The 25398-nt window shown below is 46.0% G+C and overlaps 1 protein-coding gene across 7 annotated transcripts in view; it reads left to right on the top strand.

The window, feature by feature from the left end:
- Positions 1-25398, top strand: part of CRIM1 (cysteine rich transmembrane BMP regulator 1) — a 189646-nt gene that overhangs the window by 98168 nt on the left and 66080 nt on the right. For 6 of the 7 annotated variants that reach the window (XM_082745320.1, XM_082745319.1, XM_082745317.1 and 3 more), the window contains 3 exons: positions 10962-11083; positions 18092-18274; positions 20818-21015. In XM_082745320.1, the coding sequence (XP_082601446.1) occupies positions 10962-11083; positions 18092-18274; positions 20818-21015 (503 nt within the window). The remainder of the gene's footprint in view (positions 1-10961; positions 11084-18091; positions 18275-20817; positions 21016-25398) is intronic. The other variant, XM_082745322.1, reaches the window with a different exon arrangement.

Raw genomic sequence — 25398 nt, 5'->3', positions numbered from 1 at the left:
TAATGACACTTCTTGAGACTTAAAATTGTGTACTTTTGAGGGCAAAGATATACCTTACTATGTCTCTCTCACATTAGTGCTGAGCACAGGTAAATAAATACTCAAGAATTGCCTTTAATTAAGTTTATAGATAGTTTATAGATAATTGATCTGTGCCAAGTCCTAGCATCAAAACCCTTTTGTGTTTCTGGTCTGTTCAGGGAATGATTATTTGAGTGTTGATGGAGTGCAGGACATTGTGCTACCTGGTGGGAATAAAAGACAGACGCCGATTTAAGGAGCTTACCTTCTAAAGGGAAGACAAACATGTCTAAATCGTTACAGTTTAAAGTAGCTACATGCTTCACCAGTAGAAGTGTGAAGAAGAAAAAAACAATTAGCTCATAGAGCAAAGAAATACTGATTCTGACTTGGAGGACTGTCGGATTTGACTTTTGAGCTGAGTCTTTAAGAATGAGTCAGAGTTCACCAGCTGGAGAAAGAAGAAAGGGCATTCTAGGCTGTTGTGGTCGTTGATTTTTAAACTTTTAATGTGACTTCCAGCTTAAAACAGTATCACTAATCCCATCTATCTTTATGATTCAAGAAAAATGGAATTCATGACTGTGGATTTTTTTCCCCCTCAGACAATTACCCCTTTTCAGGAATACATCACTTGTTTAACATGGTTTATTACCTTCCTATTGTTTTTGATTAAAGATGCTCCACAGTGTGGTACATGAGGCCCCTTCTTACCCAGCCCTGGGCTGCTTCACTAGTCTCATCTCCTGTAGATGCCCCTACAGTAGAGCCCCCACTCCCCACCCCAACACGTAACATGTGCCCGGTGGGCGGAGCCCTTTGCTGCAACTTAAATATGCTATATCCTTTTTTGCCTCTGCAAATTTGAGTAAATTCTTCCTCTTCCTGGAATGTCTTTACCTGCACCCGCACCTGCCCCATGCCTGACAGCTGCTCAGAACCTCACTCACACACACACACACACACACACACACACACACAACACCAGGCATTTATCCCTGAGCCTCTCAGAGAAGGCATCATGGAGGAAGTGACTCTCGGAGGGAATGGAGGACTGTGAGGCCCAGCAGGGACTTTAGTGTTGAAGATGTCGAGCCGCTCCTGCGCCGACTGGGCTTTCCTCCAGCAGCCGCCGACACCTGGGGTCTCCGCACAGAGAGGGAGGTACTTAGTTGATGCCACAGTTTGCACTTGGCAGGCTTGGGGCTGAATTTGAGCCGAAGATGTGTCCTCTTTGCTTCACTCCCCCCCCCCCATTTTAATGACTTACATTTTAAAACTGGGATCCTTCAGGTAAAAATGTGGCTTCTTTTGAGCAATGGGAAGGTGTGGCACAGTGTGCATTTCATCGTGGAATGAATAAGGAACAGAGCTTCTTGAGTTGTCTACACAGTAGCCCTCTACTCTTTCAGGATTCCTGTGTGACTCCTGAAGACATTCAGGTTTGGCCTCTCTGGGCTTAGCTGACTTGGGTTTGGTGTTGAGGGACCAGATGTGGATGAAGGTTAAAAGGGTAAGAAGTTTAAAGACATCGTGAAGATAAGGGCTCAGGTGAAATGCTGGGTTTGGGGCTATCTTGCTAAGGAGTTACAGTCAGGATGAGGCCCAGGCTGAGGCGAAGAGGGAAAGATCTCTGGGGTGCAGCTGTCTTGGGGAGGCTGAGAGTTGGGTGGTGGGAGTTTGGGCATGGCAGGACCCAGAGCACGAACTGTTGTGATCAGTGAGGAAGGTGTTGGCTTCAGGGTTTTAGATTGCTGTGGCCTTAGGATTGAGTTGCTGATGGGCAAGACGTGATTCCAAGAGATGAGGTGAAGTCGGTGTTGAAAGTGCGTCGTCCAGATGGACATGGAGGCCTTCCAGATTATCACATAAAATAGCTAACAGGAGGCGAGTGTGTCTGTGGTCCAGGTCCTATCCCAGGTGCTTCTCCTATTTCAGCTTATTCAGTTCACAGAGCAGGACTAGGAGTTAGGAGTACTTGAATCGCCCCTATCTAACCTGTAGCTCAGATGAGGCTAAGAGAGATGCTCTCATTTGCCCAAGGTCACATAGCTCCTTACAGCCAGAACTCAAACCTAAGATTGTCTTCAGGTGCATTCTCTGACTGCCCCCGCTCCTTAGGAAAGAGGGAAGACAAAGAGGGAGGGCTTGCATGCGGGAGGAGCGCGGCAGCATGGGGGGGGTGGCCAGCTAGGAGGAACTTGACCACCCTTCCAGCCCAAGTGATAAGTGAGTGTGGGGCGATTTGCTGTCTCACTGGAGACAGCTGTAAGGAAATACCATCTGGGGGCCACACCAGGTGAGTGTCAGAACCCATCTGAGTGGCACGCTCTGCGATGATGTTGGGATGTTGAGTTTGTCTGCAGAGAGGCTGGAGTGGAAGAGTGAGAGAAGCAGAGTAATGTTCTGTGAGGAGGCCCATTCCCTTGAGGACAGGAGGCCACTGGGTCTCAGACTTTGCACTGATGAGCAGGATGAGAGGTCTGGGAATTGACACCCCACACGGGCCCAAGTGGGCACATGCTTCTTCATGATGCACGCTGTGTCCACAGCAGCTCAGGCCGCGGGGGGCTCCAGGGGCTCGAGGCATGCTAGCCACCCAAGCTGTTCAGGTTCTCCAACAGAAGGTTAGTCCTGACATCTTTGGTGTTTGTTGTTTATGTGTTCCGGAGAGGAAATGGAAAAATTCACATCCCACTGTGTTCTCATTTGTGATTGTATATCCCACTCCTTCCTAAACTAAACTCCCTAAACGGAGAGCCAGAGCCATGTGCATCCCCAGCCCCGCCAAGCCGAGCGCCCCCTGCTTGTGTTCACTCGGCAGATGGTTAGGAAACAATTGTATGTTCATCCGTAAGCTAGTTCTGTGTTCCACAGCACCCATTTCCGATGCGGTCAGTGATCCCAGCTCTGAGGTGGGTATACCTTGTGTTGCTCTATGAAAACTTCCTCTCCACATCCAAACCCAGTCCTCCTCCTTCCTTGAGTGCACTGGCTGGTTTCCCTTCTTTCTTCCTCTTCTTGCTCACTGGTTTTCTGTGCATCCCTTACTCCTGCCCATTTACTCTGAGCCCGTCCTGCCGACCACGAGAGCAGATGCCGGTGTCTGAGGACCTGAAGGCAGAGAGCCTTCCATTCCTGGGGCTTGGCTGTTGTCAGACTGTTGGGCTACAAGGAGCATGGTCCAGGTTGCCTGCAAGGTCCCAGCTCTCCTGTTTAACAGGGGCCCAGGCGTTGGGGAGCCTTTCCAGCGGGGCTCATACTCTGGTTCATTAGCTGCCAGGACTGAATCCCTCTGGAGCCATCTGACTCTCTTCTTTGGCCATCGCATTGAGGTGGTGACGTGTGGGAAGTGCCCTTGTCTCCTTAACCCACCTGCTTACTGTGGAGCCTGGTTCTAGAACATGACTGTCAATCTTACAGGAACCGTGTGCGCTTATCAGTTCCATTTTCCTACCATTTCTACCACTTTTCTTTCAACTTCGCACCGTAAGATAAGATTCCTACCCCACATGCCAACCTTGAGGAGGGAGCCATAATCATCTGCCTCTTGAGAACACGAGAAGAGAAGGGCTTCAATGATGAATTCATAAAGGTCTTACAATGGACTTTGTCGTTATGACTGATACTAGAAATGCAAAGGAATATTTTACCTCATTGCCCTCGATTTATATTTTCTGTGTATTGGAGCATATCCTTTGATTGCTCTCCACAGGGGGAAAAAAAAAAAAAAACCAAGACGTAACAATAACAGCAGTGCGGAGTAATTTTACTGTTGTCTCTGAAAGGGCAAGTGGGGAAGAATTTGCAGTTTCTGATTGTGAAGTTGAGGGGGAAGCAGCTGCTGGAAGGAAGCGTCTGATCCTCAGAGCTGGGCCACGTGCTTGTGCAGCCAAGTACGCACGTGTGTAACTGCCCGGGCGTGGAAATGCACGGACATCGTGCAAGAATTAGCTCCAGAAAGGGTGACTAAGGATTTGTTACCGAGTGAGTAGCAAATCTTTTATGGTGAGCCATGAGAAAAACTGGGACCCTGAGAAACTTCCCAAGGAAAGAGTGCCGTTCTCCATAAAGATAGTTAGACCCTCAGGAGGGAAACCTGTTTATTTTGGGATGTTTTATTTGCAGTCTCTCTCTCTCTCTCTCTCATTTTAACTTAGTGTTCCTGGAAGGGGTAAAAAAATTTAATCAGTACAAAAATAGTGCACCAAGTTTAATTAAACTTGAAGCTTTTTATAGTAGTGTGTTTTATGTGTCACTATAATTTCCATTCCCGACTAATTATTTCATTAATACGCGGAATGGAATCCTAGTAGTACAAGTGCTTTTGCCCTTTTATTTCCACATTTCTCCTTTCCTAGCTAAAGGGAGAGCTTCCTCCCGCCTGCAGACGGCAGCGTTTCATTTACCGACAGCGATTCTCCCCTGGTGAAGGGCTCGGGCTTCGGTCAGGTGTGGCGTGCATCCAGGTTTGGGAGGGACTGTTTGCAGAGGGCCTCGTGGAGTTGTTTTCCCTCCAGGATGTGGGCCAGGATATGGGTCTGCTCCGGGAAGATGAGGCCTCCGCGGGTTGTGGCTTTCACATTTCCTCCTCTGCGGGAGTTTATTGTAGGGGAATGTTAGAGTAACATTTGGCCTCCGCTCCGCGTGGCGCCCACCACAGGGCCCTCCTGCGCTGTGCTGAGTGGCCGTGGGCGTGGCAAAGAGGACTCCTCTTCTGTGGCCTCTTCTAACTCCCTCTGGCTTTGTCTCCTTTACGGCGTCTCTAGTCATTCTTGTGAAGCACACTATTGCTTCTTCAGCTGAGTTGTGCAGCCCTAACTTCAGTTATGAGGACATGCCCAGGAGTCTGGAGACACTAGCATCAGGCCTATCGTTTCTTCTGCTGCATTGCTTAGTCCTCTTTAGTAGTAAAAAAAGAGAGAGCTGTAGATGTGTACGTATACTCCTTCTCAAAAAAAAAAAAAAAAGTCCAGAAAGCTTCTTCAGAGGGCAGGAGGCCCACCATGAGCTGGGCCTGAAAGTCACGGGCTGGCAAGGAGAAGGGGATGGGGGGGAAGGGGAGGAGCCAGGGCGTGGGAGTGCAGGCGTGGGAGGTGCTCCAAAGCCGGGGTGGGCGCCAGGAGGAGCGGTGGGAGGGCACGAGCCAGGATCAGACTGTTGAGCGAAGGGAAAGTGAAGGGCAAGAACAAAGGTGAGGTTGTGGAGTGAGAAGAGAGAAAGCTCATCCTGCTCCAGCCGTCTCCTTTTATGGACGAGCAACATGCATCCCGGTGCGGCTGCCAGTGGTGACAAGGTTCCTGGTAGACGATGGCATGGCCCAGTCGCTGTTGGGTCTTTCTTCCCGCCACATGCTTCTCCCTCCTGAGAGGCTGTATTGGGGCAGGAAGGAGGTATTGTAAATGATTAAGAGCAAGTGCTACGAATCATCTTTCTTATTAACAAGATAGATCTGTTGCACTTGGCTTTTTCTACCGGGAGGTGCACATGAAGCCATGGCAGCGAGAGCCTGCCCTTCCGGGAGCAAGTTGCTCAGAAAGTGGGTCCCGGGTTCCCTTGAGTGGTATCTCCTGGAGGGCTCGTGATGCAGCCGGATGCTGAGCCCTGCCCCAGACTCACAGACAGACTCTCCCAGAGGGAGGCTCCCTGGAATCAGCATTCTAGACGGACTCATCGTCTTTCCCTCCACACACTAATTTTGGAAAAGTGCTTTAACTATTAGCTCTCAGTCTGAAATTTATGCCTGTAAAAACAATGCGTGGTTTAATGTCTGACTTACCATAAATTAAATGTTTATTCCAGATTATTGTTTTGATGGCTTTATCCTTTTTTTTTTTTCTTTTCATTTCCAAGACAAATAAGACACCCCCACTAGAGGCATTCACAGGAGAGGCAGTAAGATTTTGATTTTTGTAGGATGAGTGTGTTCCGTCCCAAGAGTTCAGCACCCATGTGTATTACTGAAGGTCAGAGGAGAGAAAATTAATCCTGGTCGCCTTTTTTTTTTTTTTTTTTTTTTAGGTTTCAAGTTTTTACTTGAATTCCAGTTAGTGAACATATAGTGTATTCCTGGTTGCTTTTTTTTTTTTTTTTTTTAAGATTTTATTTATTTATTTGACAGAGAGAAATCACAAGTAGATGGAGAGGCAGGCAGAGAGAGAGAGGGAAGCAGGCTCTCTGCTGAGCAGAGAGCCCGATGCGGGACTTGATCCCAGGACTCTGAGATCATGACCTGAGCCGAAGGCAGCGGCTTAACCCACTGAGCCACCCAGGCGCCCCTCCTGGTTGCTTTTTGATCGGAGAAGGCCTTGTAGGGTGGGTGGTCTTCGGGTTGCATGGAATTCACCAGGGGCAGACGAGTTGAGGCGGAGTGCACATCCGAGCCGTGGCACCGGGTTGGGTGGGGGTCGGCGGGGTGAGTGGATTCGGTGACTGGCAGATTGCCCTTGTTGCTCAGGTGCAGCTGATGGAGGAACCAGTAGGACATGGAAGCTCGAAAAGATGAGAGGCTGGACTTGCAAGCCCCCTGGGGGCTGCGCTGGGACTCTGGCCTGCCTGGGACTGTCTGTCTCGCCCAGGAAGCAGAGGATAGGAGGGGAAAGCATCACTGTATATTGCCTTTCAGCCATCGCAACCAGCCAGCCCAGGCCTCCTAAGGAGGGGAGTGCCCTCTAGGGGCTTAGCTGGTTTCTGAGTGTCATTCTTCACAGCTATTCAGGCGCTCAGATGCCCACTAAGCTGCATCCATTACCTCCTAGAGAAAAAAGACAGCTTCAGCAGCCCACCTGGCTGCAGCTGTGATTACATTATGCCAAAATTTATTAATGTGGTGCCTTGATTGATCATTATCTTAATACTGAGGATCACATTAGAAGCTTGATTTTTCCGGCAAATTGCACATACAGGTTGCTTCTTGTTTGAAGTTCAAAAGCCCTTAGCCCACATATTGTATGATCCTATTTATACGAACTGTCCCGAAGAGGCTGGCCCACAGAGGCAGAACAGAGATTCATGGTTGCAAGGTCTGGGGGAGGGAGTGGGCATACAGGGCTTCTTTTTGAGGTGATGAAGATGTTCTAAAATTAGGTAGTATGGTTGCACAACCCTGTGAATATAAAACCACAGAATTGCACTTTAAAGAAGTGAATTTTATGGTATGCTAATTATATCTCAATAAAGATGTTATTTTATTTACTTAAAAAAAAAAAGCCTTCAGCAGTTCTGCTCTAGGTGTCCACAAATAGCTCTGCCTCAAGTAGCCTTTTTGAGTTCATGGAACAGAAATCTCAGTGTTTTGCTTCTCACTTTCTCTTCTGTGTTTTTGTTTTGTTTAGTTCCTGTTACCCCTCTTTTATTCATTTCCCGTTCTGCTGAATGTAACAAGTTACTTATTAGTGACTACGCACAGTAGATGCAAGGAGAGCTCGTGGTAAAATGCGCACTCGAGTCACCACAGAACACACTGAGAGGAAGTTTAAGGGAAGTGTGGGATCTCACGGCTGCGAGACAAGCCGTCGTTTGAGGTTGGCCCCGGAGGACAGATGGCGTCTGGACAGACAGCTGGATAAGGAGGGTTCAGGGGGGAGCAGGGGTGAGCAGTGCAAAGGCAGCAGAGTGAGGGCTTATGTGGAGACGAGAAGTGACCTGAGCAGAAGGAGAATGAAGAGAAAGACCACAGAGTAGAATTGGAGGGAAAGGCCCGTGGACTTGACAGTGTTGAATGCTGGGCTGAGCAGCTGCGCAGGTAAATGAGGAGCCCATGAAGACTTCTGATGTCGGAAGTACGGGAACGGGGCGGCGGGATGGAAATCGGTGGGGGAGAGGGTGGATTTAGAAGTGAGGGTAAGTGTTAACATGGATGTCCTGAGCTTCTCTTTCTTGTGTGTTGCTCTGTTTCCTCTGCCAGGGATCCACCCGTTTTCTTAATTTTCTTGCTTACTCTTTATCCGGGTAGGAGGAAGACTGGGGAGACGGGACAGAGACAGAATAAAAATGAAGAGAATAAAAATGAAGGGTAAAGTCGTAAGGACAAGCGAGCAGTTTGCATGCTTCAGTTGTTTTGTCACTCAGCATTTCCTCTTCACGATTCCCTGGAAGAGAATCTAGGCTCTTCCAGTGGAGAGCACAGAGCAGGAAGCCTTCTTTAATTTCAGGTCAGTTGTGAAGGCTGTGTGCCTCACTGTTCCCATCTGTAAAAGGGAAGAATACCGACCTCCAGTGTAGGTAAACCAGGGAATCTGCCATAATCTTATTACAGAATTTTTTACAACTACATTGGGCTCACATAATTTGTAGACAAAACAAATTTCTGTGGCAGGTAAGAGTCCTGCTGAGTCCCCCCCGGTTTGTGAGACAGAGAGTGTAAACCCATCTGTCAGAACATAATCCATATGAGTCGTACTGTGTGGAACTACAGGAAATTGCTCTTTGACTATTTTTGACCTATAGGAAAATGATAGTTTTCCTAAAGTTTCAACTTAATAGGTAGTTGCTTGATAGATATCTGATGTGAGCCCAGGTTTTCACCCGTCCTAGTTTTCTAGTAAGTTCCTTCATTATTCAGGTGCAAATGGTCTCTAACAAACCTGCTCATCTTTGGTTCAGGGGAAGCTGTGAGAAGTCAAAAGATAGCAAGAAGTGAGGAAGGCTTGCCAAGGGGCTAGTGCAGAAGGGGAAGGGAGCTGGGGGCAGACCAGCCAGCAAAACCAGGGACACCTGAGTCCTCGGAACTTGAACATGCAGTCATTCTGGGTTTAGAAGTAAAAATTCTGCATCGGGGGTTTTCCTTTGCTAAGTAGGTTACTAGGTAGTTGTGTGCAGTTTCAGAACTTCCGTAACATACCGCAGACAACCTTTGTGAATCTCTACAAATGCAAGAGAGAGATATAAATGCTGGGAGGCAGGTCAGATGTGAAAGGAAAAGAAAGAAGCCACAGGGCAGACTCCGTTACGGGATTTCTGACAGCCTAGAAGAGAGCCTGGCACGTGAGTGCCCATACGTGTCCAGGAAAGGTTACGGGGCTGAAGGACAGCTGAAGAGGTGTTTTTTGGTTCATTGTATACTCTTTTGGTGTTTGAGTTAGAATGATTCCCTGGAACAGAGAGGAAGGCGGATCCCGGAACATGTGGAAGAAAAGATGAGTCAGCTCTTCTTGTAGGCTGCTTTCATTGTAATCGCGGTCAGATGACAGGATCAGGGCATGGCCTCTCAGTCCCCGAGCCCCGTTTATCTGTAAAGACAGCAGAGCTGAGGTTGTACAGAGGATCAAGAATAAATGTAAATAATATATCATTACTGTAACATCACAGGGATAGGATTATCTGCTTAAAGCTGCAGGGACAAGGCACATACAGATGACACTATGGGATAACCTTTGCAGGAGCTAAAAGACCGGTTCATCTTTACCCCACCCCGTAAGGTGATTGTCCTCTGGGAATACAGATCTGCCCACACAGAGCAGGCAGACGTTTATCTTAGAGCGTAGGAAGAAACACCATTGCAGCAAAACCTTACTACTATCTAAACCCTTCTTCTCCCCCAGGTGCCCAGTATAACCACTGCCCCACTGGGAGGAAGGCTGAAAGCGCCCACCTTGAGAGGGGTTGTTGACACCTTTCCAGTTGCTTTCATGGTCTTTGGTGCAAGTTTTAATTGAAAATTGTTTCCTTTTTAGTTTGGTGGTTATATAAATGTAACTAGACCTCTGAGTCTGATTATTGAGGTACTTGTGGACTACATGCATATTTTAATTTGTTAAACATCCAGAGAACAATAGGAGAACAAAACAATCATTTCAGTAGAGGGGATGGGAAACAACACCAAAATTAATGAGGGTGTTACTAGTGTTACTTCCCTGCTGGGAGTGTTACTTTCCCATGATCTTGACCCACACTGTACCCAAATACCCACATGCTTCCTGCATGGGTGTCCACTTTTAGGATGCCTTCCTTTCACTCCTGTCAACCCGGGAACTCCCTTTCTGCCTTCTGATCCCCACTTCCAGCCCACCCCAGGGCTGGATTCCAGCTGCTCCTTCCTTTTATTTCATTTGTATCCTGCTGCCCCGAGCTGCTTATTCCTGCCTAGGTCCTTGTAGCAGATCATCAGCAGGCAGCTGACGACATTTGGTTCTCCTGCGGATACCCTCCACTCTAACTCTTCTCTCTTTAGGCTGGTTTCCCAGCAGAGTTGCAGTTAAGGAAGGGTGAGAGCCGGCAGAGCGAACTCACAGTTCCAGGAACACCTCATGCGTGCGTGTAGACATAAATGGGCATGTGGTAGCCTAGAAGATGCCCCAGACTAAGACTGTCAGGAAGTCCACTTACCGAAGCTTATGCTGTTTCTCAAGACCTCCTCAGTCTTCAGGCAGAGTCTGTTTCTTCTGTGATACACAATTATAAATTAATGTGGCTAAACATAAGGGTGCTCCTAGACACAATCACACTGACGAAAAGGGACTCAAAAGCTACTAACTTAATAGCTGAAAGAAGGGTCAGAAGAATCCCTGAAAAACACCAAAAGGTCAACAGCAAAGCTGCAATAGAGTCATTTACACAGAGCACCCCTTCGGCCTGAGCCCATGTGAGCTTACCTGATCTGTGGGTAACCCCATAATGTACACCCATAAACTCGGCCCCACACCATCAAGGAAATGCAGGTTATGCTGGTCTGGTCAAGTAAGAAACGACATAATACATTTTAGAAATATTTCTGTCAAAATGGTTAAAATTAAAAATATGGGTGTGTATTAAGGAGATGAGCCTCAGTTATTGGGAATGCAAATTACGTTAGCACCATTCCCCATTCCCCTGTGACCCCAGATACACAGGACACTTCCCTACAGACAAGCTCGTGCCACAGCCCCCGCCACCTTGTGGGCTTCGGACTTCTATGTTGTTGTTTATTCATGGGGTTTTCCTTCCCTTTTCTTTGGTTTCAGATGCGAGTGTCTCTCTGGCTTATGTGGTTTCCCCGTGTGTGAGGTGGGATCCACTCCTCGCATAGTCTCTCGTGGAGATGGAACACCTGGAAAGTGCTGTGATGTCTTTGAATGTGTTAATGGTACGTGGGGTTTCTCTTGTTCTCAGAGAGTGTACATTCGTGCAGGAGGATGGGAGGGGTCTGTCTGGCCACTTCTGCCTTTTGTAAGGCAGGGCCTCTACTCAGGGGCTCAGAGCAACTCCCTCAAGAAAGTAGGTCTGCCGGAGATCCCACAGTGCAGCAAAGGCGGTGAGGACAGGGGATCCTCGTTCCATCAGAGAGAGGATTTCGGAGGTGGAGGCACAGATTCATGTAGCTGTCACACTCCGCTGTTTCAGTAGTGCAGGAATGTTAGGATTTCAAGGAAAGGCTCATGGAGCCTGTGATCATCCTGCCACTGCTGTCAGGAGCCAGTCTGTGGAACTAACGCCACATGGAAGCTGCACAACTTGAGACAGGAGAGGCATTGCTCGCCCAATGGAGTGTTTTCCTACTTAGCACGTCTGTGACCGTGCTGGGTCATTCGGATTGGCCTGCTTTTGGCTTGAGCCTTGCGGCCCGGAAAAGGCCTTCCTCAGTCACAAGATTCCTTCAGATAGAATCCATGCCTGCCTCACCCTTTCCCCTGTTGCGAGAGGGCTTGGTGTTTGGTGACATGGGGCTGATTGAATTTAGATGCTAGAAGGGAGAAGAAGCTAAGACCTGTCCCTCCCTCAGAATATTCAGAAGGAAAACAAAGAATAAAAGCCAAGCAAGTGAAATGTCCATAATTTTAGCACTGTTTAGTCAATACCTAGGAAAATTACCTTCATTTACCTACAAGGAAAATGAAGACGCATTTGGACAAGTCCAACAAAATCACACATGCAGAAACCTCTAAGACACCAGAGTTCGGAAGAATTTCCGCCCTCTCTCAAGCTTGGCCTTTTCCCCGAGAAAATTAAAATGGAGTCCTGTTTGATTGCGTCCTGTAGTTTTGAGTCCAGCGGCCACCTGTCGTTCTGTTCGTTTTGCTTTGAGGAAACACTTGTGGTACGGCTTCATGGTTGAGAGAATGTAGACTGGAACCGAATGACCTCGCTTTGAGAACTGGTTCCTCTACTCACTGGTTGTGTAACTTTGGGTGCCTCTTGGTCTCCCTGGGCCTCAGTCTCCACATCTGTCAAATGGAGTGAATAACTGTCACTTACCTGAGGTTTTCTATGTGAAGCACTCGCAGGAGAGCCTCAAGAGCAAATGGTTTTATTTTGGGGACCCACCTCCTATTCACATCCACAGACACTGTTCTGAATGTTCCCAGGGGCTAGAGAAGGTGAGAGGAGCTTCCTGACTCAGACCTTGTGAATGAATCCAAGGCACAAGTGCAGAAAAAGTCCATTCTCAGTGCTTCTCGTCACCTGTAGTCATGTGTGGTAAACACCAGCTAACGGCCCAGCTTTCTGTCTGGTACCGCTGCATACGTGTATTTGTCGGTGACATTTTGTGAGTATTTAACTCCTGCTGTTGGAGACGGGAGTCCCTGCTTCCCCTGGACTCCCAGCCTCTCAGAGGTGCTTCCTTCGCACGTGCTCTCATGTCTGTGTCTCGTTCTCCCACCTGAACCGCCAGAGGCAGAGAGTCTGTCCCTGTTCTGTGGGCAGGCGCATGTTGTCTGCCTCACAGAGGGCACCCAGGGCTTCTCGGGGGAGTGAGTAAGCAGATTCATGTCATCTTAGTGACATCTAGCCCCCCGCTAGAGGGGGCTGTTAAATACCAGCCCACAGAGGGGCTACTCTGTGGGACTCCTCCATCTTTTGATGCCCTTCCTGAAACATTAATCTTGAAAGTCACTTGTCCCCTGGAAATACCACCGCTAGTAATACGATTTGCTGTTGTGTCCTCTGAGTGAGGAGGAGGTGTGCCTTTCTTCTTTCCTTACATCTTGATTATAGAAATTTGTGCATATGCCTTTCTTATCAGGACATTGGCTTCACATCTCCCCCCAGTGCGGTGTGATTCAGACAGCTGAGCACTGCCCCACACCTCAGGGGCTGCGGGGGGATCTCTGGGGCCTGACCCTGCGGGTGGCCTCACTTTCCATAGAGCTCTGAGTCCGGGAATGGGACTTGCCGTCTGCCATGAGCAAGTGCAGAGATGACAAAGCATCCTCGCGCTGTTTCTGGGGGTGCCTCTTTCTTCCCACCTCAAACGCGGGTCATCTTTGCTTTATTGGTTGTCCTGTTAGAGTGTCTCTATTACTTAGTCACTGAGTTGTAGATGAGACTAGAAACTGTAACACTGCGAAGATTCATAGTCAAGGAACAGCAATGATGTTTAAAGACATTATACCTGCAGGTCTGCATTTTACTACTTTGAGGTATACACATACACACACATGCATACACACTTATCTGTATGTATGTGTGCGTGCACATATGTGTGTGTGCGTGCATATGTGCCCCCCTCCCCAGTGCCCTGGGAAAATCTTACCTGTCATAAGTTCATCATTATAGGATATTACATATCAAAAACTCATTGCTGTCATCACTTAGAAAGGAAGGGGTCTATATATTTATATTTATAAAACTTCCCTTATCCACAAGAGATTTTAGGTAACTTTATAACAAAAACAACATAATGCTGAAATATTAATGAGAAAGCAGGGAATCCTAGACTGGTACATAAAAGTTGAAAGTGAAAACCAAAAAGAAAGCACCCGCAGGTACGTAGGCCGTGTCTGTCTGTGTTATTGCCAGGGCTGAACGTCAGCCGGGCCCCCAGCACCTCCTGGCCATCCAAGTGAGAAAAGGAGGTAGAGTCAGATACACAATTCTTATTTTTAGAGGAAAGAAGCCTGTTGGAGGGGGCAGCGCTCGTCTCCTCTGGGTTTTTGGAAAGCTCTAGATGATGCAGTGGGCCTGTCCTGAGTTACTTTCATACCACCAACGCAGACACAGGTTTCCTCTGTCACCAGAAAGCAGAAACAAAATATTAAAATGCAACTTCATGAAAGTAGTTCTCCGAGATCCGTGGGACACCCAGCTGGAGCCTAGATGGTAAGAGCGCAGTCTCTTGGACTTGAGAACCCCCCAGCGGGAACAGTTCCAGAAACCCTGCTCAGGAGACAGTGGGCTGCATGTTAACATAGGAAACCCCACATGTAAAAATGGAGACAGCATGTCAGCACTCGGTTCCTGAGCTGCCACTGAGGCGATCCATGTGTGTGTGTGCGTGCGCGCGCGCACGTTAAAACGAGCATTAAAGTGAAAACAATGAAAAATGTTCACAGAGAATTTGAGAACTCCTGTGTTTTTAAAACATTAGCCTGGATGAATAGATAGACTAGTCTCCCTAAATACTATTTTCGATTTGGTTTGATTTGGTTTGGTTTGGTTTGGTTTGGTTTGGTTTTGGCAGTGGGACTGGAGGGTTGCAGACCAGGTAGAGGCAGTTTGTGACTAGTTCTCTGAGGAGAGCTAAAAGGATCTATGAGGTATTGGTTGAAGGACAGGCCTATTTAGAAACCCGAAGAACGGGTGGTATGCTTGAGCTCCTTTTGTAGAAGCTTAGACGTCATCAAGGTCACCAGCTGGAGGTGTGACCTCCATGGGGGTGGAGCAGTCTGGAGTCCCCTCAGGACTGTGTCTGGATTCGGGCCCACTAACAAAACTGTCATCATCTGTCAGCTGGAAGAGAGTGATGGCCTCTACTTTTAGATGGGTGCATGTTCTCCATTTAGCTCTCATACACCCTGTTGTCTTACACGAGCCCACCCCCTCATTCCTGGAGGACTTCGGATCTGAAATCTCAGGCCTACAGTGTGGAAGTGATCAGTTGTGTATGTGTATGTACAAACATCTGAACTTTTTTCTGAAACAGCAGAACATCTCAGTCCAAGTGTCATAGCCAATAACTGACTCTTCCAGCATCAGACACTAACATGTGAAATTCACCAGTCACGGGAGAGCCATACCCAAGGCTGACTTAAGCTTCGTGTAAAATTTTGGCCTAGAAAACTCAGACCTGCAGAAATTAGTGCAAAAACATCTACTGAGAATCCTTTGTATAGTAATAATGCTCAGTAATGTTTCTGAGATAAAATATTTACTTCTACAGTAATGAAGAGAATACTGTACTTTGAAAGAAATTTTCCTCACATGCACTAATTGAGCACCATTGTGTTCCTGGGGCCTTATCAAGCTGATCCTACTTAAGAGTGATACCACCTTTTGCAATCCTTTATAAGGATTCCTTATCCTAAAGGCATTCTAGTGTATCTTCTTCTTCCCGACCCAGGGACAAGGGTTTTTTCCTCTTCAGGTATTTAGAGCTACATGCACCCTGTCTTTGTGACCCGTCTGTTTGCTCTTGACATGTGGAGATCTTCGTAGATGTCTACCATACAGTTACCTCTCATTTGGCTTATGTTGTCTACCCACTGGGCTTCCTACACAGCTCACCCACAGTTAGATGAGACCAGAGGCAAGATACTGGCCTTTTCACTGAGAGATTGAAGAGGAAAAGTAACAGAAGTGTATCTGTTTGGATTTTTCTTCCCCTTTCACATTTGATTTAAAGTTCTATGCTTTATTTAGTCTTTTCCTTCATCAAAATATTATACCTGTCACATCTGCCAACCAGTGTAATTTGGTAGGCAGTGAAACCATCTATACCGTAAGGTTCTTTTTTGGGAATTCTGGAATATATTAAAGAGGGAAGAGAAGATTCCAGAACTTAGAAATATAAAATTCACTTGGACAGATGTAAAACATACACAAAAAATGACTAAAAAGACACTTTTATGCATCTCTGTATTGAGAAGTACAAATTACATAGTAAATTATTTCTTTGTAATATTTTTCATTTCCACAGCCACTTAAGTTGTCCTCTTAGAGAGGCAGTGGTCATCTCCCCACTGTTCTGCGATTCCTCTATCCCCTGCAGGCGGGGAAGTCATTGATCATTGCTCCTCAAAGACCCCTGCTGTCCTTCTTATCAGGTATTTTCTCAAGAGCCTCTGTAAATTTCTCTCCACATCAAACGGATTTCATTATGTCATGTGGGTATTATCATCATCATCATCATCATCATCATCATCCTGAAGAACCGATTATGTTTTCCAGACTGGGTTTTTGGGGACTCCTCATGTCTCTACCTTCCAGCCCCTCCTCTCTGTGTATTTGCTGGTGAGACTTAATTGCCAAGTCCTCATCCAGCCCCGTCCCTTCCCGCTTAAGCTCCTCCACCCCCCCCCCACCCCACCATAAAGACGGTTCATCTGCAGCAGCGATATTCGTAACCAGACTCTCCCCTCCTCACCTCTTCTCATCTTGTGTGGAGATTTGTAGCTTCACACACATGGTAGATGTGGCTGGTTAATGCAGCCAAGTAATTAATATTGATGGTTTCTCCATTTTTCTCTCACTTTGAACGGGTGCTCAGCCTTTCGTTAGGGTGGACGGCTTTACCTCTCTGCAGAGCCTGCAGGTTTGATTTGTGAGGGCACCACCGTCTTCTGTACTTGGAAACTCGTGCTCTGGCTGCCCGGTTCCTTCCAGTCTCAGCTCAGATTAGTGTGTTGGCCGAAAGCATATGGAGGAATTCTGAGTTGTCCTAAGATGCTACTTAACCCAACCTTAATTTTCGGAGAAAAGGAATACTGTATACTACCCCAGCAGGGAGGAGGTTCATTCGTGTGCGTTTGCCGCCTGTGTAAATGGGTGCATGGCCACCTCCAGCCAGTTAGGTGACTGTAGGCAAGTCACCCAGCCGCTTAGCTCATTTTCCTAATCAAAGAAATGGATGGTAACACTTGCTCTGTCTTCTCCACTGGACTGTTACAAAATCAAATGAGAAAGTCATTGTCCTTAAATACAAATCAAGTGCAAATATACTCAATTTAAGAGGCAGTGAAAGTCTCTCTCTAAATTGTGAACATGCAGGGTGACATATTAAATGATGTTGGGGAAGAGAAACCCGTGAGAAATGCATGTATCATAATCCGTGAGAAATGCATGTATCATAATCCAGTTTTTCCCACCTTATTAAACAGGGTACATCAATGCAGGAGACCTTTCTTCAACATGGGAGTTTTTATGTTGCCAGCTTTATTGAGGCACATATCGTGCAATTCACTAAGTTGTATAATTCAGGAGTTTTTAGTATATTCACAGGGCTGTATAATCATCACAGTCAATTTTAGAACGCTCATGAATCCCCGTAAAAGTTCCCAACTCATCCAACTTGTTAGTTCCCAACTCACTCCCCATTTGCCCCCCAAGCCCCCAGTATTAAGCAACAGCTAATCTAGTTTTTATCTCTGTAGATGTGCCTATGACGGGCATTTTGTGTAATTAGAATCATATAATATGTTTGGGTTTTTGTTTGGCTTCCTTTAGTTAGCATAATGCTTTCAAGGTTCATTAATGTTGTAGCATATATCAGAACTTCATCCCTGTTTATAGCCAAGAAGTATTTCGTTGTATAGATATACCACATTTGTCTGTCCTTCACATCAGTTTGTAGACACTATTAGGTTGTTTCCAAGAAGTGGAATGGTGTTTTGTTAAAGTCCAAGTACTATTAAAAAAAAAAAAAGTCTAAGTACTATTATAGATTATTAAGCTAGATAGAGGGAAAAAAAGAATTTAGGAAAGAACACTGCGAAAACACAAAAATATCGTCTCTAAAAAGGCCTAAATAATTTTTTTGAGGCAGAACAAAAGCTAATGTGGGGGCAAGATCATTTTTTTAAGGCAGAGAATTCTTTAGTAAAACAAATGTAATCTCTTTAAAGCACATATCAGATAGGTGAGTTTCGTGGTTGGAGGGTTACCTTTCTTTGGAGGAGGGGGAAGGCAGTATAGGTTTTGTTAAGGAGAATTTCAGTTCCTTGGGGTAAAGAGGAGAGCTATGTGACTTTTTAAATTTTAGTTTATTTTGCATTGCCTTATTGCTTCTGTTTTTTAAAAAAAATTATATTGAGTTTAGTACGTTTCTATTAAATTTTAACTTTGTGCTGTCATAATTTTCTTGAGGTTGTTGGGAAAACAGAAGGACACCACTCAGAATCGACTTTGAATGTGCCTTGTTTGCCTTCACTCCTTTCAGAAACAAAGCCAGCCTGTGTATTCAACAACGTGGAATATAACGATGGGGATATGTTTCGAATGGACAGTTGTCGGTTCTGCCGATGCCAAGGGGGTGTCTCCATCTGCTTCACGGCCCAGTGCGGAGAGCTGAACTGCGAGAGGTACTACGTGCCTGAAGGAGAGTGCTGCCCCGTGTGCGAAGGTAAGAAAAGGTGCTGATTAAAGATTAATAAGCATAGACGTGGCTCAGGGTTTTAGTATCAAAATCCACCCAAAACAGTCTTATCCAAAAATAGTGGAATATTGAAGAAGTTCCCTTTTTTTGACATTCGTAGTCCATCTTTTAGGACTTTGATAACGCCAGGAAGGCTGTATGAAAATCTCTCCCCAGGAGTTATGCCCTGGGTGTAGAAATGAGCCGCCTGTTTCCACAGATCAACGTGAGATTTCCCACAACTGCTGTCAGTTACTCCCCTCTGGTTCTGGCAGCCCTCACTCAGTTCCGGGGCAAGTGCTCTTCACCCTGACATCAGAGTTCCCCCTGCTTTCCTCAAGTTGCTTGGCTAGAGCAAGCCAGCCCTAGTCACTGACCATCTCAGCCAGGCAGCTCAGAGAGGAGCTTGTCCTGCCTCCTTTCCACGCCCATACCCCTCCAGGGAGGACCAGGACTCCACTGCCCTCCACTCTTTGAAAATGTGTGTTGGCGAGAGTGGGCTGTGTGGCACGGTGGTGACACCAGCTTAAGGCCCAGCCATGTGTCAGGTGTGGTCCTGGGTTGAAGGTTCTCAGGGGCCTGCTTTTACTCTATCCCCTCACCCCTCTAGGAACTAATAGTTTCACATTCTTCCAGTAGGCTTTATCCTCTTATCTCTGATATTTGTAAATAATAAACATTTCAGAATAATAATTCTGGATATCCATTCACTACAACCCACCCATTTTAAAGCTTAAGAAGTGGAAGTTCAGAAAAGTAGAACATTTGTTTGAGTTGATAATGAAATCAGGAATGATACCCCTACACCTGACTGTGTCTCTGCTATGACCACATCACACTGGTTCCCCAGAAAGGAGGATCATGTGAGCCTTCTTGTCTTGACTGACGAGGTCACAGACCTTCCATCTGGAATCAGACACGTCAGTCTCATGTCTGACATTCACCCTGTCTTTATCTGCGCACAGAGAACAGGAGGACAAAATATCATGCCACATTCCGTACCTTTTCCTGTTTTCCTAAAATCCTGTTCAGTGTCCCAGCTTTATTTACTACATAATATTCAAAATGTGAAAAGGTTTAAAATACACAAACTACGTTCCTAACACTGAACACCTGTTCATAATAGGGAAATTCTTTCCCGTGTTAGCAGTTATTTTGGTCAACATGGGAGAAAGGTGGTTTAATTTTTAGGTGTCGTTGGGGATTAATTTTTTAAAAATCACATCAAACTTCTAACCTTCCCAAAAGATGTGTTCCCTAGCTGGCCCCAGTTGGTAATAGTCACTGAAACCATGTAGTGGTTGTTGGTGTAAAACCACAGATAGGAACCTCTGTGTAATAATCATAATGAGTTGTCTGGGCATGGATCTGGTTAGGTCTCACTTCCTGGAATTCAGATCCAGGCTCCGAGTAGAAATGAAGTATGAGGTGTAAATATTTTTTGTAAAGAAATTTATTAAGTCTTATCTAGCTCAGGTCTTTGACTGCTTCCATTTCTGGCAGCCTGGCTTTCTAAAGCCGGGACTGCATTATTTTAACTTCTGGCATTCTAACTTTCTTAGAGTGCCGTTCCTTCTTTAGACTGGAGAGGACCGAACTCGTAACTGCCTGGACTTCCCTCCCAGCTCAGCAGCCCTGACTTTTTGAAGCCAGATTTTATGTGTCTCTGAAAAAGAAAATGAAGTGGTTTATTGGGTGGCTCTCATTATCATGGTAGTGGGGGGGTGGGGAGCGCTGTGAGTTGTGCAAGCCTGATGATTCACAGACCTGTACCCCTGAAGCAAATAATACATTATATGTTGATTTAAAAAATAAACACTTTATAGGACCTTAAAAAAAAAAATAATGGTGACTGGGGATTCTGTATGCAGTATTTATGTCCTGGTCAGTAATGTCAGAAAGCATGTTTTGTTTACAGTAGCCTTGGCTACTCTTGATCCACAGCCTGGGCTGCTGTTTGGCCACCCAGCTCACGCGGAGAAAAATGGCCGGGCTTCGCCGCCTTCCCTCCAGGGCACAAGCCAGCCTTGTCCTGAACAAGACCCCAGCAAGTGCTTGCTGTGCTCACCCGTGTCCACGTGCTGTCCACGTGGATCTCCAGGCACCGTGAGACAGACTTCAGTTATCCGAGACGCCACAGTCTCCCTCTGAGTTGGATGGGGGCATTATTTTTCTACCTTACAGGTGGTGAAATTGAAGTATAATAAAACATTAAAATTGGCAGCTCAGAAGACCTTGTCAAAAGCCTAAAATGGACCTGCATTTTGTAATTACCAGCCCACAGCTCTGTCCACAGTTTTGTGACTTTATGCAGTGGTAACACCTGCACATTGGTTTTTATGCTACAGATCCCCTGCCCCGTCTGCAGCGTCAGGAGGGGTGGACACGAATTCAGGATGACAGCTGCTTTTGCATGTCCCCCTGGAGGCACTATGCAACCTGAGCTTCTGCCAATGACAGCAGGCAGAGATAAAATGTAGATTAAATTAGAATGCCCTCCATCTTACCTGGAACTCACCTTTTTCATCTAGATCCCGTGTATCCTTTTAATAACCCTGCTGGCTGCTACGCCAATGGGCAGATCCGCGCCCACGGAGACCGGTGGCGGGAGGACGACTGCACGTTCTGCCAGTGCATCAATGGAGAGCCGCACTGCGTGGCAACGGCCTGCGGACAGAGCTGCATGAACCCCGTCAAAGTGCCTGGCGAGTGCTGCCCTGTGTGCGAAGGTAAGCCTCGTTGCTTCTAATGAGTCCCTGGCGAATGTCTCGTGTTGGATAAGCTTCTACCAGTGTGTGCTTGTTTGTTTTTTATTTCCTCGGGCATGATGTCTGCTTCATGCTGTTACCAGTTGCAGATGAATTTATTATACGGCCAAAACTAATCGTTTGGGGCAAATGTTGCAAATTTGCAATGAGAACCGTGTGGTCTTAATTTTTACTGCCGCCAACATGCTTGTCTCAAGACTTTATGATGTAAGAATATATACATTTCAGTTCCATTCACTTCAAGCCTAATTAGCATCCAAAGGTCAACGTGGTGAAATAGAGTGGGAAATAAGACCCTTGACGCAAGCGTGGCACGTTTGACTTTTCATGTTTCCATGAGCCCAGGAGTCCTGATGGCTGGAGGAAAAAGTCTGCCACCATCAAAGACAGTTGGCTCTCCCAACTGCCTTCACTCAGCAGCCCTTCTTCTGCTATCCTGAGGCTTTTCCTTAAGTCTTGGTTGCCTGCCTTCACTGCCCCTCTTCCTGTGTAGTGGGGAGGAGCCCCAGGCTTCTAGGTTAGCCTTTTGCAAGCCCTGCTCCAGCCCAATTGCCCCATCCTGGGAAGTGTCTTTGCACACTTAAGTCAGCCTTAATCTTCTGTGCCTGTTAGTACAGACAAGGGAGTGAATATTTATACTTACAGATCCAGTAGAGAGTATCTGTCATTAAGGAGCACATTTGCATAGTAAATTGAACTACAGTGGATCATGTTGAAGGTGGATACTTCTAGACTTTTTTAAAACAGCTCTTAAGAACTGACAGATCTTTTCAGAAATTGAGTTGGCTGGGGGCGCCTGGGTGGCATGGCTGATTGAGCGGCCAACCCTGCATCCGACTCTTGGTTTCTCCTCAGGTCATGATCTCAAGGTTCTTGGTTCAAGCCCCATGGTACGCTCAGTGCAGAGTCTGCTTAAGACCCTTCCTCCCTCTTGCTCTGCCCCTCCCCACTGCTCTCTCTCTCTCAAACAAATAAATAAAATCTTAAAAAAAAAACAAAACGAAATTCAGTTGACTAAATTCTATATCAGGAAGTCTTTTGCTTCTGCCTTAATTGTAAGAAACTCAGGCTTCAGAGTTTGCCTGATTAGCTTCATTAACCCCTGAGGGCTTAGAATTCTAAAGAACTTAAAAATCATATAAAAATTTAAGCTGGAGGACTCTAGGTCTACTGACATCACCAATTCCCTCACCGTTACTTTGCTCAGAGTGCAGCTGCCACACTCCAAAAGTTTATAGCTTCCAGATGACCAATTTTGTGGAAATCACCCACCCCTCACACAGACACTCCTCCCATGCCCTAAAGGCAGTGCTTCAGTGCCGGAAAAAGGAGTGGATGGAAATACGGATGATGGTATAGAGTCGGCTCTATGAGAAAGGGTGCCTTGCTGAAACAGAGATGGAAATACCTTTCCCTGAGGGTTGGGGACAGTCTGCTGTCAACTTGAAATACTTACGCGTTCATATACGTGTGGGAACTTTACTAGAAAGTTAAATCTTAAGTGTATTAACCAGCAAACACTAATCCTTTAACTTCATGAGTCTTGAATTATAAATTGAAAATAAGACTAAAAAGTTTATATTAAAAAAATAATAATAAGACCTTCCCTCTGAAAGTAAATGAAGGGAAGGCAAGCCATTTTGCAGGCATTGCAGGCACGTACCCACCACTGCGGTGATAAGAGCAGGGAGACTGTCCGGGATGAGCCGCGTCTGTGTGTGTGACGCAGACTGACGGATTCGGGCGTCGTGAAGATGTTTGCATAGGGAGTGAACGTTAGTGTGATTACTTAGAGTTCGGTCTCACAGCATCTACGTGGAGTTATAATCTAATCTCCCACTGTCTGAGGAAGGAGTGAGAAACTTCATAAAAGTTTATGAAGAACGTCTGGTTGTCCAAATACAGCACTGGACACAAAGAAATAAGCGACCACTCCTTGTTCAAGTCAGAGAAAATATCTTAGGCTGTTTTAAATTAGATGAGAAAAGGCATGCCCGTATTTTGGTACTGTGGGGTTAAGTGCTTTGTATTTGTACCTGATATCATTGAATCCTCTCAGTAACACTGTGCTGAAGCCTTCATCATCCCATTTAAAGATAAAGAAATTAAGGGTGAAAGAGACGAGGGTAATTTCCTCCCAGGTCAGTGGCGGTTAAGTAGCCTTGATGGGATACACGGACGTCTTGTCAGATTCAGCTACGTTCTGTTTCTCACACTCCCAGTTGTCATCTGTTGGCTCCTACCCCTATTTCCAGTTTCCTTATTCATCTCTCTTCATTTTCGGCTCTTGGTCCTATGTTGGGGGAGGAGACAGGAGTGGCGTGGCAGTTTGAGAAGCTTAGGGTACCTGTGCCTTTGGAGAGACCCATCACAGAGTTCCTTCCCGAGCCTTGGTGTTGGGACAGTCTCCTCACCAGAACTCAGCATCTTGATTTCAAGCTGTAAGCTTCTGCTGGTCTCTGTTCCCCTTCCTCATCTAGCCTTTGGCACAGTCCATTTTTTAGTCCTCAGAGAACTAGATTATCTTGAATTTCTTGTTTTTGCTCATAAGTAGTGAGTTTCATATAAGATTGTTCTTGCTCTCCATTAACTCTCGTTTTAAGATGTCATAGGCAGACAGAAAAATCCTTTTGGTATGGGATTAAAAAAACAGTGCCCAGCTTAAGAGTGAATCCTAAAAGATTACTTATTAATAATTATAATAAACTTATAAAATAAGCAGGGTGAATGAATTTTATTGCTTAGTTTAGGGGACTCAAGAAATCTCTGGAACTGTTCGAAAATACTTTCTCAGCAGCATATTTAAGTAGAATTTCAAGTGATCTCAGAGTAGATTAGATGAAATAAAAAAGTCAAGTTGTTAATGTGTAATACATGATCAGCTGCAATTATTTGGAGGAAACCAGGAACAGTGGTGGTGATGAGTCTGCACACAGCAAATTCCTCCATGCACATTTAGCTGTCATCCTAGGGTACACATTCAGAGTCTGAAATGAGATAAAAGAGCCCCCACAAAGATTGTCTAAATAAATTATGTATTACCAAACAGAGCATGTTAGGACCTGCCATAGACAACTGGTCACCTTGTTATGACCACCATTGTTCCTGGAGCTCCATACCTTCCAAGTGACAAACACCACGTGTTTGGTTACTCCTGGAGGACTGGAGACTAAAACCTGGGGCCCCTTCAAGACTTGGCTGTTACTTGACAGCTAACTTGATTCACAAGTACCTAAGTGCTTTTTTAATTGGCACTTAAGTACTCTCGTGAGTGAGTCTTACTCCATTATTGTCAACACCCAGTTCAGGTATACAGATAAGCCGTCCCGTTCTGTTAGTCTGTAACTGATTATATTCCTGGGTTTTGTTCTGCTGGCTTTTCTCTTCATTTCTTCTTATTTTTCAATCGCATGATTTAAGTTTTCTGCCCTTTTTCAAGAGCTAGGATGGGAGGGAATGGAATAGTATATAAAGTTTGCAATTTAAGTGTACAGATGGAAGATAGGTCCTTATCTCCTCAAAAACTGAAAACAGGTGCATGGGTGATGCCGTTGGTTGAATGTGCAACTCTTGGTTTAGGCTCAGGTCATGATCTCAGGGTCATGGGATCGAGCCCCGCATTGGGCTTCGTGCGCAGCATGGAGTCCGCTTGAGACTCTGTCTGTCCCGCTGCCCCTCCCACTCATGCTCTCTCTCTCTGTCTCTAAAGTAGATAAATCTTTAAAAAACAAACAAAAAAATGAAAAATCTGACAACAGAAAAGGAAGGCAGCAGAATGAGGTCTTCCTCAGCATCTAGCACCGTTAGCGTCATTGAGTTTATAGCCCATAACGGTAGCTAACATTTCGTGCACGCTGACTGAGCCAGCCTGAGTGCTTTAAAGACCAACAACTCATTGACCCTCATAGCTCCCCTCTGGTAGCACCATCCTAGTTCATCCTCACAGAACCCAAAGTTTATATTTCATGTAACTTGCCTTGGGTCATACAGCTCAAAGATGGCAGAGCAGGGTGTTCCCAGAGCCTTGGCTCTGGAGCCCACAGGTGGAGTGCCCGTGAGCCAGACCCTGCACTGCACTCCAGGTTTACCAGTAGCCTGAACACGGCTGCTCCCCATGAGATAGGAGTTTAGCATATTCTTTTGAATCTGTGAAACAGCACCTGACATGGAAGTGGGCGCTGAGAAGTTGTTAATGAATAAATGATGTGTGAGTGAGTTTTAGGGAGTGAGGGAGAGCCTCAGGAATAGGAAATCGAGGCCGACTCCTCTTACAGATCTCCGTCTTAGCCGAGTGAGGTGACATACTGATAAGGGTTTCCTCGACCAGAGTCTCGAATGCTGACC

The sequence above is a fragment of the Mustela nivalis genome (genome assembly GCF_964662115.1).
Source record: "Mustela nivalis genome assembly, chromosome: 8".
NCBI lineage: Eukaryota > Metazoa > Chordata > Mammalia > Carnivora > Mustelidae > Mustela > Mustela nivalis.
This window is presented reverse-complemented; position numbering and strand designations above follow the sequence as displayed.